This window comes from Carcharodon carcharias, chromosome 6, assembly GCF_017639515.1.
Source record: "Carcharodon carcharias isolate sCarCar2 chromosome 6, sCarCar2.pri, whole genome shotgun sequence".
In the NCBI taxonomy this organism is placed as follows: Eukaryota; Metazoa; Chordata; class Chondrichthyes; order Lamniformes; family Lamnidae; genus Carcharodon; species Carcharodon carcharias.
Genome location: NC_054472.1, coordinates 90,469,691 through 90,484,414, shown reverse-complemented (window position 1 = coordinate 90,484,414; position 14,724 = coordinate 90,469,691). Strand labels below are relative to the sequence as shown.

At 39.5% G+C, this 14,724-nt stretch overlaps 1 protein-coding gene across 7 annotated transcripts in view; it reads left to right on the top strand.

Annotated features, from left to right (window-relative positions):
* The window catches only part of mtfr1 (mitochondrial fission regulator 1), a 41,213-nt gene that overhangs the window by 8,697 nt on the left and 17,792 nt on the right, over nt 1-14,724 (top strand). For all 7 annotated transcript variants that reach the window (XM_041190396.1, XM_041190401.1, XM_041190394.1 and 4 more), the window contains 2 exons: nt 4,091-4,212; nt 5,555-5,796. In XM_041190396.1, coding sequence (XP_041046330.1) covers nt 4,091-4,212; nt 5,555-5,796 — 364 coding nt within the window. The remainder of the gene's footprint in view (nt 1-4,090; nt 4,213-5,554; nt 5,797-14,724) is intronic.

The window sequence follows — 14,724 nt, the reverse complement described above, 5'->3', positions numbered from 1 at the left end:
GTTTATGAAGGATGGAAGAAGGGAGGCCAATAAGGAGAACACTGGAATAACTGAATCTGAGGGTGACCAAGACATGTATGTGTGTTTCAGTAACAGAGAGGTTGTGGTATGGGTAGAAGTGAGGGATATTGTGGAAGTAGTAAGTCATAGTGATAGAGAGGATGTTGGGTCTCCTAACCCAGCTCAGGGTCAAATAGGGCACCAGGGTTACGAACATTCTGTTGAAGAACATTTAGTTCTGTTGAAGGGTCATGAGGACTCGAAACGTCAACTCTTTTCTTCTCCGCCGATGCTGCCAGACCTGCTGAGTTTTTCCAGGTAATTCTGTTTTTGTTTACGAACATTCTGGTTCACTCTGAGGCAGTAGCTTGGGAGTGGGATGTATCCAGTGTTACAGGACAAAGTAGCACAGTTATTGTGGGGTCTCAAATGACTTTGGCCTTCTCAACAGTGGTTGTGACTTGTCCAGGACTGGATACTAAAGCAGACAAATAGTGCAGAGGCAGTTGAGGGACATGGCGAGTTGGTGCTCTTGTGCATGTGGAAGTTGACCCCATATCTGTGGATAATGTGGAGAAAGAATCAAGGGCCATCGGGAGTAATGTAAATTGTTCCCTCTGAGTAGTTTTCAGCTGACATGAGTAACCCACAGGAAGAACCTTTGTTATTTGTAGTTGTCATAATTTCTGAACAGTGTTGTATGAAAAATTCTGGATGTTGTCTCTCACCATAACAACGTAAATTATTGTACCTTGAAGTTGATTTTTGTACCACTGAACTATTGTTTGGAAATGTAGTTCTCATTCTCATTCCTTCTCGCATCCTGTAACTAGCCATTTTTAAAATTAAAGTAATCTTTTTCCTGCTGCCCAGGCCATGGTGACAGAGGAGGAAACTCCGTTACTAGAAGGGTTTGAAATTAATGAGGAGGTATTGGATAAGCTGCCAGTACTTAAAAGCTGATAAGGCACTGGGGCCAGATGAGATGCATCCAAGAATATTGAGAATGTGAGAATGGAAATTGCAGAGGCACTGGCAATAATCTTTCATTGTTCCTTGGAATCGGGGGGAGGTGCTGGAGGAATGGAGAATTGCAAACATTACACCTTTGTTCAAAAAAATGTTGTAAAGACCTGCCCTGCAATTACAGACCAGTCAATTTAACTTAGGTGGTGGGGAAACTTCTAGAAACAATTATTCAGGATGGAATAATAATCACATGGAAAAATGTGGATTGATTCAGAAGAGTTAGCATGGATTTCTTAAAGGAAAGTCGTGTCTGTCTGACTTACTGGAGTTTTTTGAAGAGGTAACAGAGATGGTTGATGAGGGAAAGGTCGTTGATGATGTGTATATGAATTGCCAAAAGGCGTTCGATACAGTGCCACACAACAAACTTGAGGAAAGTTATAGGTCATGGAATAAAAGGGACAGTGGCAACGTGGATACAAAATTGCCTGAGGGATAGGAATCAGGGAATAATGGGTATTTTTCAGGCTGGAGTAGGGTTTGTAGTGGAGTTCCTTAGGAGTCAGTATTGGGACCCTTGCTTTTCCGGATATATATAAGTGATCCAGATCTTGGTGTGCAGGGGAACAATTTCAGTTTGTGGACGACACAAAACTTGGGAGAATAGTGAGGAGGATTGTGTAGAACTTCAAAAGGGCATTGACACATTGGTGGAGTGTGCAGGTAGGCAGCAGATGAAGTTCAATGTGGAGAAATGGGAGCTAATGCCTTTTGGTACAAAGAACATGGAGAGACTGTATAAAATAAAGATAACTATTCTAAAAACTTTTAGAATATGTACATAAATCATTAAATGTAGCAGGACAGGTAGAGAGGGCTGTTTCTAAAGCATACGGTACTCTAGACTTCATTAATAGGGGCATAGAGTATAAGGGCAAGGAGGTTTTGGTTAACTTATATAAGATACTGGTTAGACCTCAGCTGGAGTATTGTGTACAGTTCTGGGCGCCACACTATAAGAAGGATGTGAACGCATTGGAGACTGTGCAGAAGAAGTTTATGAGAATGGTTCCAGGGATGAGACACTTCAGTAAATAGAAAAGATTGGAGAAATTGGGACTGTTTTCCTTGGTGGAGAGGAGAAGGCTAAGAGGAGACTTAATAGAAGTTTTCAAAATTATGATGGGTCTGGACAGAGTAGATAGGAAGAAACTGTTCCCACTTGTAAATGGATCGAGAAATAGAATACTTCTCATGGACCTGCCATTTACTTTGAAATCCTATACATATTTTTTAATGATACAGCCTTACTGTGATCGTTTGAACCTTAACTCTTCACCTACTTTCACTTCTGGGGACCTAAGGAATTCTAAATTTAATATGGGATCTAATATGTCTTTTATACCTTAAATGCTAAGCAGTCATTGATTACTTCTATTACTTCCAACTTTCCTTTTTGGTTGCCTATGGCATGTTACCTGGGAGGCTCTAAATCTCCCTCATTGTTGTTCCCTACTCAACTAAATATCCCATGTTTCCTGGTTGCTTTTTATTGTTTGATAGTAGTTGCAAGTTATTTATTTGGTTGCTCTTGATTTACACATTTCTTCAGCTTCTGTACTTGCCATTAAAATAACAATAATAAATCCCACACCAACTGTGCCACTCTTCTATCCAGTTTAGTAAGGTTTTTTTTGCAAACCATTTAGTACCTTATCTCCATCTAGTCTGTCAGTTTCTACTGTGATGTCAATCTAATTAGCTTTCCATAGATCATTCTTCTGTCAACGCTAAAGCTACTTACATTGTGGAATGTTTGAGGCGATTTTCTGCAGTGGTTTTTTTTTCCCAATCGTCTGCCATAACTTCAGTGGAAGGCCCATGGATTGCAGGGGGGATGAGGAGGGAAATCGCATATACAGTCATTCCAGTTCCTTGCACTGAAGTTTTGGTGGACAATGGAGAGTTCAGGAAGACACTCAGTTCTGCTACTATTTATTATTTTTTTCATACTTTGAGGCCATGCTTAGTTTCCTAAAGTAGAAACTGCATGTGAACCAGCTTATTGTATTTGCTCTGCCTGTACATACAGTACAGCAAATGTTAAGATGTAATATAGTGTGGTGCAGTTCAAATTCATCTAATGGTGTAATTTCTTTGTTATGGTGGTAATAGAGAAGTGCTGAGCTCTATAGCAATAAAGCCACAGACAATATCATGTTACCCTAATACTTAGTGCAATTGGAAAATGCCAAATTATGTATCTCAATAAGAGTGCTTTAATTGACAACTTGTCAGCTGTTAAGTACTTCTGCAGACAGAAATGGAAAGTGATTTTATTTATGATGGATCTGGGAATTCTCTTCAGATTGATCTTGTGTGTCCTGTGTGTGTGGAAAATGAGGCATCAGAAGCAGAAAGGGCACCGCAACTGCAATTATCATAAGTGTGTAAATTATGCAGCTGTCAAGTCTTCAGTACCATTATTTTTATGTTTAAGGGCATGAAGACTGGTTTGGAAAACAGAAAATGCAAGATCGCCATTGAATTTAATAATGATGAGCTATTATAAATACATATACATGTTTTCGGTGCTGGGTAATGGTGGAGCAGTGTGTAAGTCACATGATCAGTCAAGCCATTACTTCCTAGAATGTCTTTGGTGGAGTGGTGTACCCCACAATTTCAAGCAAACATGAAGCTAACAATATTGAGAGCTTTACAAAAAGACAGGGCAATTATATTACTATGTTGAGGTATGATCACAAAGTTCTTGCTTGCAAACATTAAAGGAATAAGTACCTCTCTGATTTTCTTTATTTGGGATATGTAAAATTCTGCCAAGAGAAGGATATTTTCTGTATAGAAAATAGTTTGATTACAGTAGTTCCACAGTCCATTTTTCAAAGAATCTTCTAGTCTAATAACTACAGAATTCTTCAACAATTCAGTAATTAAAAATTACTGCATATTTTAAGCTTGGCTCTACAAAAATAATCTCAACCCTAAATTCTGGTCCCAACTCTTCTTACACATTTACTCTCTGCTTTAAAGTGGGGTGCTCAGAAGTAGTTCTTTGGATTGTGAGAACTGAATAATTATCTTAAATCTTCTCCAATAGATTTTCCATGGCTTTGGAGAAGCTGCTCAAAGTCTTGCCGAGCCGGAACATGGTGCAGTTGCTTCCCTGGCTGACGTAGGTTGGATTGTTTGTGATCAGGGGCAGTTATTTACCAAGTTGAGGTATTTTTTAATCATTTTTCCATTGCTTATAAACTTGCAATATGTTGTAAATGGTTTTTGTGTCACTGACACAGCATCCAATCCAGTTATGAACTCTGCTGCGCCTCACATAAGTCTTCAACAATAAGGTTATAAAGCACACGCAGAAATGTAGCATCAAATAATTGTTCTTCAAATTACAGTGCATGGCATGTAAGTTTACAATTATTATATAAACTTGTGATCTAACAGACATTAATTCCTGGCACTTTTAATAGTAATGTAAATAAGATAAGTAGGATAATGTAAGCAGTAATGTAAATTGGATAAGAAAATTGCAGATGCCTCTAGACTCAATAATTCCAATATTCTCCTGTCGATCTTCCATCCTTTATCTCCTTAACTTTGAGCCTGTCCAAAACTCTGCTGCTAATGTTCTAACCTGCATAATGTCCCCCTCACCCATTGTTGCTGTGCTCATTAACCTGCTTTGGTCTCTGATCTACAAAAGACCGAGATTTAAAATTCTCATCCTTGTGTTCAAATCCCTTCATTGCATTGGCCTTCCTATCTCTTCAACCTTCTCAGCCGTACAACCCTCCAAGTGTGGTGCATTCCTCCAATTCTGTCCTCTTATGCAACCCCTGCTCCCAGCGCTCTGCCATTGGTGGACATGATTTCAGCCATCTAGGTCTAAAGCTCTGGAATTCCTTAAGCCTCACTGCCTCCATCTCTAACTTTTAAGTTCTTAAAACCTACCTCTTTGATCATGTTTTCAGTTCCCTCTCCTTGTGTATCACCTTGACTGTGCTTCTATGAAGTACCTTGGGACTTTTTCTATGTTAAAGATGCTGTATAAATGCAAGTTTTGTTGATTGGGTTTATCATGCACCTTCATAAGGTACAACTCCTCCAGTGTTTGAAAGCAATAGAACATCACAGCAGACCTTGCTTTAAGGTTAAAATACAAAATTAACTTATTTTACAAATTATAAATAAGCACAAAGTCATACATGCATTTAAACAATTAACAATGTTCTAATTATTGTTTAAGTAGGCAAAATAATAAAGATTTCAATTCTGTCACACATCCTTTGTAAATTTTTTATATATTTTTTTTCTTTCCATTGAGGATTATCAAACTGGAAAGTGCCTTTAATATCCATAAAGTTTGCTACAGTATTTGAAGGTTTTTTGAATGCATAATTGAACAGTGCTGCCCAAGAATTGAACCTAATAAAGCAATAAATATCTATATCACTATCCAAGTGTATGGGGAATTTATTGTGTAAGTGTTCCCTTTTGGAATTCCAATTAAGCATGCCTTTTTTTTTTTGGAGTAAAATGTTTTTTGTACTTGCAGATCTGAAATTCGTCCTGAAAGTGCTGACATCTCTGAGCATCAGGCTTCATCTTTTGCAAGACCCATCAGCAGGCAAGCTTCCTTACCAAATTTGAGGAATTGTAAAAAGGAATCTGCAGCTCCTTCAATGGCCAGTGATGCAGCACTGGAAAAAATCAGCGTATTGGAAAATGAGCTTGCTAAGTTACGGGAACAGATTGCCATGATAGTGACTATACAAGAACAAAGCAGTCTCTTGACAGGTATATATAATATGTAATAATAAACAGTAGCCATTTAAATTATTGCAGGCATCACTGTTTCAAACAGTACCTATGTGTACATTCTTGCGTCTACTCATGCCATGGGTTGGGAGAACCCTGATATTGATCATATTGCAATTTCAGGGGTTATAAGTCAATTTGCAAGGGCAGCCTTTGAGGTTTATTTGCTCTTATCCCTATATTGAACTGCTGCTTTGCTATCTATGCAATACAGAGACAGACTTGCACATGCATAATCCATTATTATGTTGCTCAGAAGTCCCTCAAATCACCTCAAACAATGAATTAACTTCCTCTGTTATTTTAGGCAAATACAGTAGAGTTTGTGCATAGCAAGGTAACACAAACAATAATGAAATTAATTCCAAATTAATCTGCTCTTGGTTTGAGGGAAGAATGTTGGCTAGGACATCGTAATAACTTGGTATTGTTGGCACGGATTTGAATTACAGGAGGAGGCAAATGGGACTTTGTTGGTTATCTCGTAGTAGATGTCAGTAACTTTCCACTTCACCCATCATAACTTGGAACAACATTGCTGTTCCTTCACTGTCACTGTCAATAACCTGGAACTCCCTTCTAACATCACTGTGGTCGTACCTGCACCAGGTGGACTGCAGTGGTTCAAGAGGCAGCTCACCACTTTCTCAAGGGAAAATAGGGATGGGCAGCAAATGCTGGCTTTGCCAGTGATACTCATATCCCATGAATGAATTTTTAAATATCTGTTGGAGGCAGGGGTTCTGAGAGAATACTGGAGGGCAAAGGACTGCACAGTAGGGCAGTCCAGATTTTAGAATCAATCCTGAAACATGTCATACTCCTTGGCATGTAAGAAATTTGTCCTCTGATAGGTCAGGTGATAGAAAAGAATTGTCTGTAAACTTTCATGTTGTGCATGCTTTCCCCTTTTTCTCCCCCACCAACCACCTCAACATTTTGAGCCCTCACAAAATGATTTGCATTATCTTTCTCAACGTCTCATACAGCCTCTTGTTCTAACTCATTCTTTCCTAAATCTATAGAAATTCTCAGTTTCATCCACCAATTCTTCCTTGTTCAATCTTCATCACTTAATTGCTGCATCTGATTTTCTTTGCTTCTCTTGTTTTTGAAAACCTTTGACGTCACTATTGGCCTTGTTCCTATATCTCAGTTTAGAAATGTAAAGAAATTAAGGGACGAGAAAAGCCATACAGCCGAATGAAATTTATCCCTCTTGGCTATCTTGGCTTTTCCGTCAGTGCATCTAACCATGGCCTGAAGAATTCCAATGCCATTACCACTTTTTTTTTGGTAAACCATTCCAAACATTTTTTGGGACTGAGTTTAAGGTGAGAAACCTTGAAATATCTAAATACCGAAGATGCTTTTCTTTTTTTATTTAAAAACACTCTTGCTTTTCAACTTGATGCAGCTGATTTAACACTGAAAATGGTAATATTTTATCACTGCATCTAATTTGTAAAGTTAAAAATAAGATAAATAGAAGTAAGTTGAGGAACAAAATCCATAAAAAGAGGTAAGAAATTTTTTGTCTTTTAATTGCCTGTCTACATTTCGAACTCATCCCCTGCCCCTATTTCCAATGGCAATCTGTCTTTGGAGAGGGAATTTTGTTGTGGCAGCTTGCTGCAATTATTAAAATTAGACCCGAGGCCCAATTTCTGACAAGCCTCAGACCTCTCAGTTTGAATGTGCACTCCGCGCGCATCGTTAGTTATTCACCTTAATTGATTTCTTTCCCCCCACCCCTTTTTATCCTTTCAATATCTTGCAGCTATACATTCTACCTTGCATCCTTCTGAGTTTGGCCTAAGTGACAGCTGCTTTATATGTTTACCATACCATTGGTGGCAAAATTTTCAGTTGTTTTAGCCCTTTTCACTTTGCAGTTCAGCATGGCAATATTACTTGTTCCATAAGCCAAAGGCCTATATCAGATGACTCCCACCCCTCCACCATCTTTGACAAAGGATGCACCTGTATTCCAGAGACTTAAATGTCTCAGCCATTAGGAATGGAAAGGAAGGTTGCGGGCCTTTGCCTTAACAGATGATCCATCTCCTTCTGGCCAGCCTGGGGTATTAAATGCAGCCTCTCTTGTAGTCGATGGCACAGAACTTCCAACAGAGCAGTGTAGATGGAACCAGGTGTTCAACCTGGGCAGAGCTCCTATGCTGTGAGGCTGCTAGTCAGATGATAAATAGCAGACTGAGCTTTGCAGTTCAGCATGGAAATATTACTTGTTCCATAAGCCAAAGGCCTATAACACACGACTCCCACCTCTCCACCATCTTTGACAAAGGATGCACCTGTATTCCAGAGACTTAAAAGTCTCAGCCATTAGGAATGGAAAGGAAAGTTGTGGGCCTTTGCCTTAGCAGATGATCCATCTCCTTCTGGCCAGCCTGGGATATTAAATGCAGATGGCTTTTGTATAGCTTTCTTTGGATTGTACAGTCCACAGAGATAACGAGGTGTGATTTTCTTAAAACTGCCAAGTGGCTTCTTTTATTCAGGGGTCACAGACAGACAGTTTCATTCATTTTAAAGGTCTTTGTTCAGTATATAAGTGTGAGATCTTTCTTTAGCCAGAGAGTGGTGAATCTATGGAATTCATTGCCACAGAAGGCTGTGGAGGCCAGGTCATTGAGTGTATTTAAGAGCGAGATAGATAGGTTCATGATTGGTAAGGGGATCAAAGGTTATGGGGAGAAGGCGGGAGAATGGGTTTGAGAAACTTAATCAGCCATGATTGAAAGGCGGAGCAGATTCAATGGGCCAAATGGCCTAATTTCTGCTCCTATATCTTATGGTCTTATAGTCTTATCTTAGTTCCTCAATGTCTTTCATAGTTCTTAAAACTTCTTCAAAATGAACCTTTCCAGTCTAGCCTTCTATTATTTTTCAAATTCTCCCTGACTCAGCATCTATGCTCCTTATTCTTTTTGTAAAATTACTTGGGACCATCTGGCATTTGGCTGTTGTGATGACATGTTATTCTTGCTTAACTTTGGTATACGGTACTTCCTTTTTAAAAACCTTGGCATTATATTTTATCTCTCCCCAAATCCTCCTAGCAGCTACTTTAAATTATTACAATGATCCTTGCATCCAGTGCAAATAATGCTTCTTGCTTGCTCCTCCCTGTTAAGTTATTTGCTTATTTCAATTTAATTTTGAAACTTTTAATGAAACATTCCACATACACTTAGTCTCCCTTGGTACCAACTTGTGTACTAAATGAGTATAAAGTATTTATTAAAGAGATTCTACAAAGTAATACTTGGTATAATGTTCATGCATAAATATAGTTAAGTAGTAAAGTTCTTCATCTAATAAACTGTCAACAAATTGATTAGATTGATAGTTAACAAATCTGAGAGGCACCAGATGATGTTCCACCTTGACTGTACCTGTCAACTTTCCAGGGGTGTGCACTCAGCTAAACTATTAACTTCCCCTCTATTTATGGCCTGAAAAATACAGCTTATGTGATTCTTGTTATGCCTGTCAATTAGATCATTATGCTAAAGCGCAGTTACAAATCCAGCAACTTAAAATGCTTAAATGAATGAAGTAGCTTTTTAAGCCACAGGTAGAATGTTGTGCTCTGTTTTGGACACCCTGTTTCGGAAGCGTATAAAGACTATTGAGAGAGTCCAGAAGAGATTCACCAAGATACCAGGGTTGAAAGGCTTTGGCTATGACAGACTAGAAAAACTAGGACATTAGAGCAAGGAAAGTTAAGGGAAGTTCTGATAGAGGTGTTCAAAATAGTTTTGATGAAGTAAATTGGGAAGAAACTGTTCCCACGGGTTGGTGAGTTGGCAACTGAAAGTTAAGATTATCACCAAACAAATGAAAATAAATAAATTTTTTTATATGCATTAGACTGTTAAAACATGGGACGTTTGACCAAAAACATTCATACCTTGCTGCAGAAAATTAGGGCTTATCCATTTTGGTCTAAGTACTTTCTTAATGTGGTAATAGGTGTGAATTACTGCCTCTCAACTTGCACAGCAATTAAAATATTACAAATGAAACGCCTCATTTCTCCAGGTTTCAATTGTTTATGGAGCTTTAAAAAATATTAAATTTACTGTTGTCTTTTCTTTCTCTGAATTCAAACTTTATTTCCTTTATTTCTCTTTCTGTATGTGATTTGACGTTGAATTCACCATTCCGGTTTACATTTTTTTGTTCAGGTCTTGCACTGTAAATTTTACAATCTTTCAATCTGGTTGGTTAAGGCGATGCACGATTACTTGCCTTGTTCACTCAGATTCTCTGAACAGAGTGTCATGTCATTTCTACCTGGACTTAGACCATAAGACATAGGAGCAGAAGTAGGTTATTCGGCCCATCGAGTCTGCTTCACCATTCAGTGAGATCATGGCTGATCTGATAATCCTCAACTTCATTTTCCTGCCTTTTCCCCATAACCCTTGATTCCCTTATTGATTAAAAATCTATCTATCTCGGCCTTGAATATACTTAATGACCCACCTCTACAGCCCTCTGCGGTAAAGAATTCTACGGATTAACTACCCTCCTGAGAGAAGAAATTCCCCCTCATCTCTGTCTTAAATCGGTGACCCCTTACTCTGAGATTATGCCCCCTGGTCCTAGACTGCCCTACAACAGGAAACAACCTTTCAGCATTTACCCTGTCAAGCCCCCTAAGAATCTTATATATTTCAATAAGGTCGCCTCCCATTCTTCCAAACTCCCGAATGAGCACAGGCCCAACCTGTTCAACCTCTCCTCATAAAATCCTTCCATACCCAGGATCAACCTAGTGAACCTTCTTTGGTCTGCCTCCAATGACAGTATATATCTCTCCTTAGATAAGGGAACCAAAATTGTTCACAGTATTCTAGGTGTGGTCTAACTAGTGCCTAGTATAGTTTTAGCAAGACTTCCCTATTCTTATACTTCATTCCCTTTGAAATAAAGATCAACATACCATTTGCCTTCCCTAAATCTGCTGAACTTGTATGCTAGCTTTTTGTGATTCATGCACAAGGACCCCTAGCTCCCTCTGTGCTGCAGGCTTAAATGCAGTCTTTCTCCATTTAAATAATATTCAGCTCTTCTATTCTTCCTGCCAATGTGCATAACCTCACATTTTCCCACATTATATTCCATCTGCCAAGTTTTTGCCCACTCACTTTTTAACCTGTCTATATCCCTCTGTAGACTTTGTGTCATCCTCACCGCGGGCCTTCCCACTTATTTTGGTGTCATCTGCAAATTTGATGATAATACATTCACTTCCCTCATCCAAGTAGTTAATATATATTGTAAATAATTGTGGCCCCAGCAGTGATCCCTGTGGCACTCCACTAGTCACAGGTTGCCATCGTGAAAATGCCCCCCTTATCCCAACTCTCTGTCTTCCACTAGTTAGCCAAGCCTCTAACCATGCTAATATACTACCCCCAACACCATGGGCTCTTACCTTGTTAAGTAGCCTTATGTGCAGTACCTTATCGAATGCCTTTTGGAAATCCAAATATATGACATCCACTGGTTCCCCTTTATCTATCCTCCTTGTTACCTCCCCACCGAATTCTAATAAATTTGTCAGGCATGAATTCCCCTTCATGAAGCCAGGCTGACTCTGCTCCATTATATTATGCATTTCTAAATGCTCTGCTATACCATCCTTTATAATAGATTCTAATATTTTCCCAATGACAGATGTTAAGCTAACTGACCTATAGTTAGTTTTTTGTCTCCCTCCCTTTTTGAGTAAATTGGCAGTTTTCCAACTTGGGACTTTTCCAGAATCTAAGTATTCTTGGAAGATTACTACCAGTGCACCCACTATTTATGTAGCTACTTCCTTTAATATCCTAGGATGCAGCCCATCAGGTCCAGGGGACTTATTGGCCTTTAACCCCATTAGTTTCCCTAGTACTTTTTCTCTGACTAGTTATTGTATTTGTTTCCTAACCACCGCCCCCCCCTACCCCCTTTGCCCCTTGATTATTTAATTTTTTTGGAAAGCTATTAGTGTCTTCTACTGTGGAGACTGATGCAAAGTATTTATTCAACTCCTCTGCCATTTCCTGGTTCCCCATTATTATTCCCCCAGCCTCTTTCGCTAAGGGGCCTGTGTTTACTTTGCCCTCTCTCTTCCTTTATATATTTAAATAAGCTCTTCCTGTCCATTTTTTTATATTACTTGCTAGTTTACCCTCAAGTTTATTTTCTCCCTCTTTTTTTTTGGTCATCTTTTGATGGTTTTTAAAACTTTCCCAATCCTCTGGCTTACCACTAATCTTTGCCACATTGTGTATGTTTTTTCTTTCAATTTGATACTATCCTTAGCTTCCTTGGTTAACTGTGGATGGCTTATCCCCTTCTTAGAATCCTTCTTCCTCACTAGGATATATCTTTGTTGTGAGTCATAAACTAGTTTCTTAAACGTCTGCCATTGTTCATCAACCCTCTTTTCTGCTAAACTCCCTTTCCAGTCCATTACAGCCAACTCTGCCCTCATTCTTTTGTAATGACCCTTATTTAAGTTAAGCACAGTTGTTTCCGACCCAAGTTTTGTGCTCTCAATCTGAATACTAAATTCTACCATGTTATGATCACTGTTTCCTAGGGGATCTTTTACTCTGAGGTCATTTATTAAACCTGCCTCATTACACATTACCAGATCCAAAATAGCCTGATCCCTGGTTGGAATACCAATTCTTGCTCATGGCTACCACTGCCAATTTGATTTTCCCAATCTACATGAAGATTGAATTTTTTTTTTTACATACCCTCATTATCTCCTGATTTATTCTCTGTCCTACAGTATAGGGGGTCTATAGGCTTCTCCCACCAATGTCGTCTTCCCCTTGTTATTTCTTACCTCCACCCATATGGATTCTACATCTCCCGATCCAAGATCATTTCTTGCTATCGTATTTATTTCATCTCATACTAACAAAGCTGCCTCTCCGCCCTTTCCTTCCTGCCTGTCCTTTTGAAAAGTCACACACCCTGAATATTTGGTTCCCAACTTTGATCTCCTTGTAACCATGTCTTCATAATGGCTATGGGATCATACCCATTAACCTCTCTTTGTGCCGCTAATTCATTTATTTTGTTCCAAATACTACATGCATTTAAGTAAAAGGCATTCATTTTGCCTTTTTACCATTTTTCCCCCTTTGACCCTTTTTGCTGCTCTTTTTTATGTTTGTACTCTGTCCTTTCCTGTCATACTCTGGGTATCATTACCTAAATAGCTGCCATACCTTTTTGCTTTGTAAGCCCTACATATCCCCTCTCCAAAACCTGCCCCGTCTACAACCCTTGCTATTTGATTTGCCAGGACACTGGTCCCAGCACATTTCAAGTGAAGCCTGTCTCACTGGAACATCTCCCTTCTACCCTAGTACTGGTGCCAGTGCTCCATGAACTGAAACCCATTCCTCCCACACCAATCTTTGAGCCACGCATTTAACCTCTTGACTTTATTTACCCTGTGTCAGTTTGCATGTGGCTCAGGTAGTAATCCCAAGATTATTACCTTTTGTGGTCTGCTTTTTAGTTTAGCTCCTAACTGCTCAAATTCTTTCAGCAGAACCTCCTTTCTAGGTCTATCAATGTCATTAATACCAACGTGGATGATAACTTCTGGACCCTCCCCTCCCACTCCAAGTTCCTCTCCAGCCCTGAGGAGATGTCCTTAACCCTGGCACCAGGCAGACAATTCTAACTATGAGTCTCACACTCATGACTGCAGAGAACAGTACTTATCCCCCTACTGTCCCCTACCACTACTACCTTCCTAATTGCTCCCCCCACTTGAATGCTCTCTGTACCACGGTCAATTCGCTCATCCTTCCTGCAGTCCCTGCTCTCATCCACAATGCTTGCAAGAACCTCGTAACTGTTGGACAATTGCATGGGCCGAGGCTCCTCGAACGCTACCCCCTGGGTCCCCAATCCTGCTTCACCTGCAGTCACACCCTCCTGTTCCTGATCACAGACCAAATTTGAATTACCTAATCTGAGGGATGTGACCGCCTCCTGGAGCAAAGTGTCCAGGTAACTTTACCCTCCCTGATGTGGTGCAATGTCTGCAGCTCGGACTCCAGCTCTTCAGCTTGGATCTGAAGTTCCTCGAGCTGCAAACACTTAATACAGATGTGTTTGCTCTGGATCACCTTGGTGTCCAGCAGCTCTCTCATGCTGCAGCAACAATGCAACATCCACCCTGCATCACTATTGTATTTTATTTAATTTATTAATTAATGACTCTAGTATCCCCACTCCTTATTGTAGTTATTTTACACCAGTATCAATCTTATACTTAACAAGCTATCTTTAAGAAAAGGAGAGGAAAAAAGACTAGAGACCTAAACACAAACTAAAGACCTTACTTCTACTTTTACTTTAAAGACTAGAAATGCTCACCAGTCAGCTGCTTTCCCTGCACTCTTGTCAAGTTGTGGTTTGTTCCGTCACTCCGCTGCTGGTCTCACGTGAAGTCTCCCCACTCTCTATGCTCTTTGTAAAATAGTCTGCCCGCTCTTTGTGCTTTTTAAAAAGAAAAAGCATCCCCGCTCTTCGCACCCTTTTATAAATGAAGTTTCCCTGCCTTCCAGCAATTTGCAGGACATAAACAACATTTGAGCAAAAGGGCATAACTAACAGTGGGTGCTATGCATTGGGTTGCCAGAGCAAATTTTGGGCCTAACTTAGGAGCAACTCTGAATGCACCATTGATGGTTTCAATTTTTTTAAACAAGTTGTATCCTTGTTTACTAAGATTGCCAGTTAATGTTGAATTTTGTGAGTTTTACGTTACAAGCAGGTGAACTTGAACTAGATTTTAACACTACCAATATTTATATCATGTGGAACCCCTGCCAGACAGAGAATTTTTAT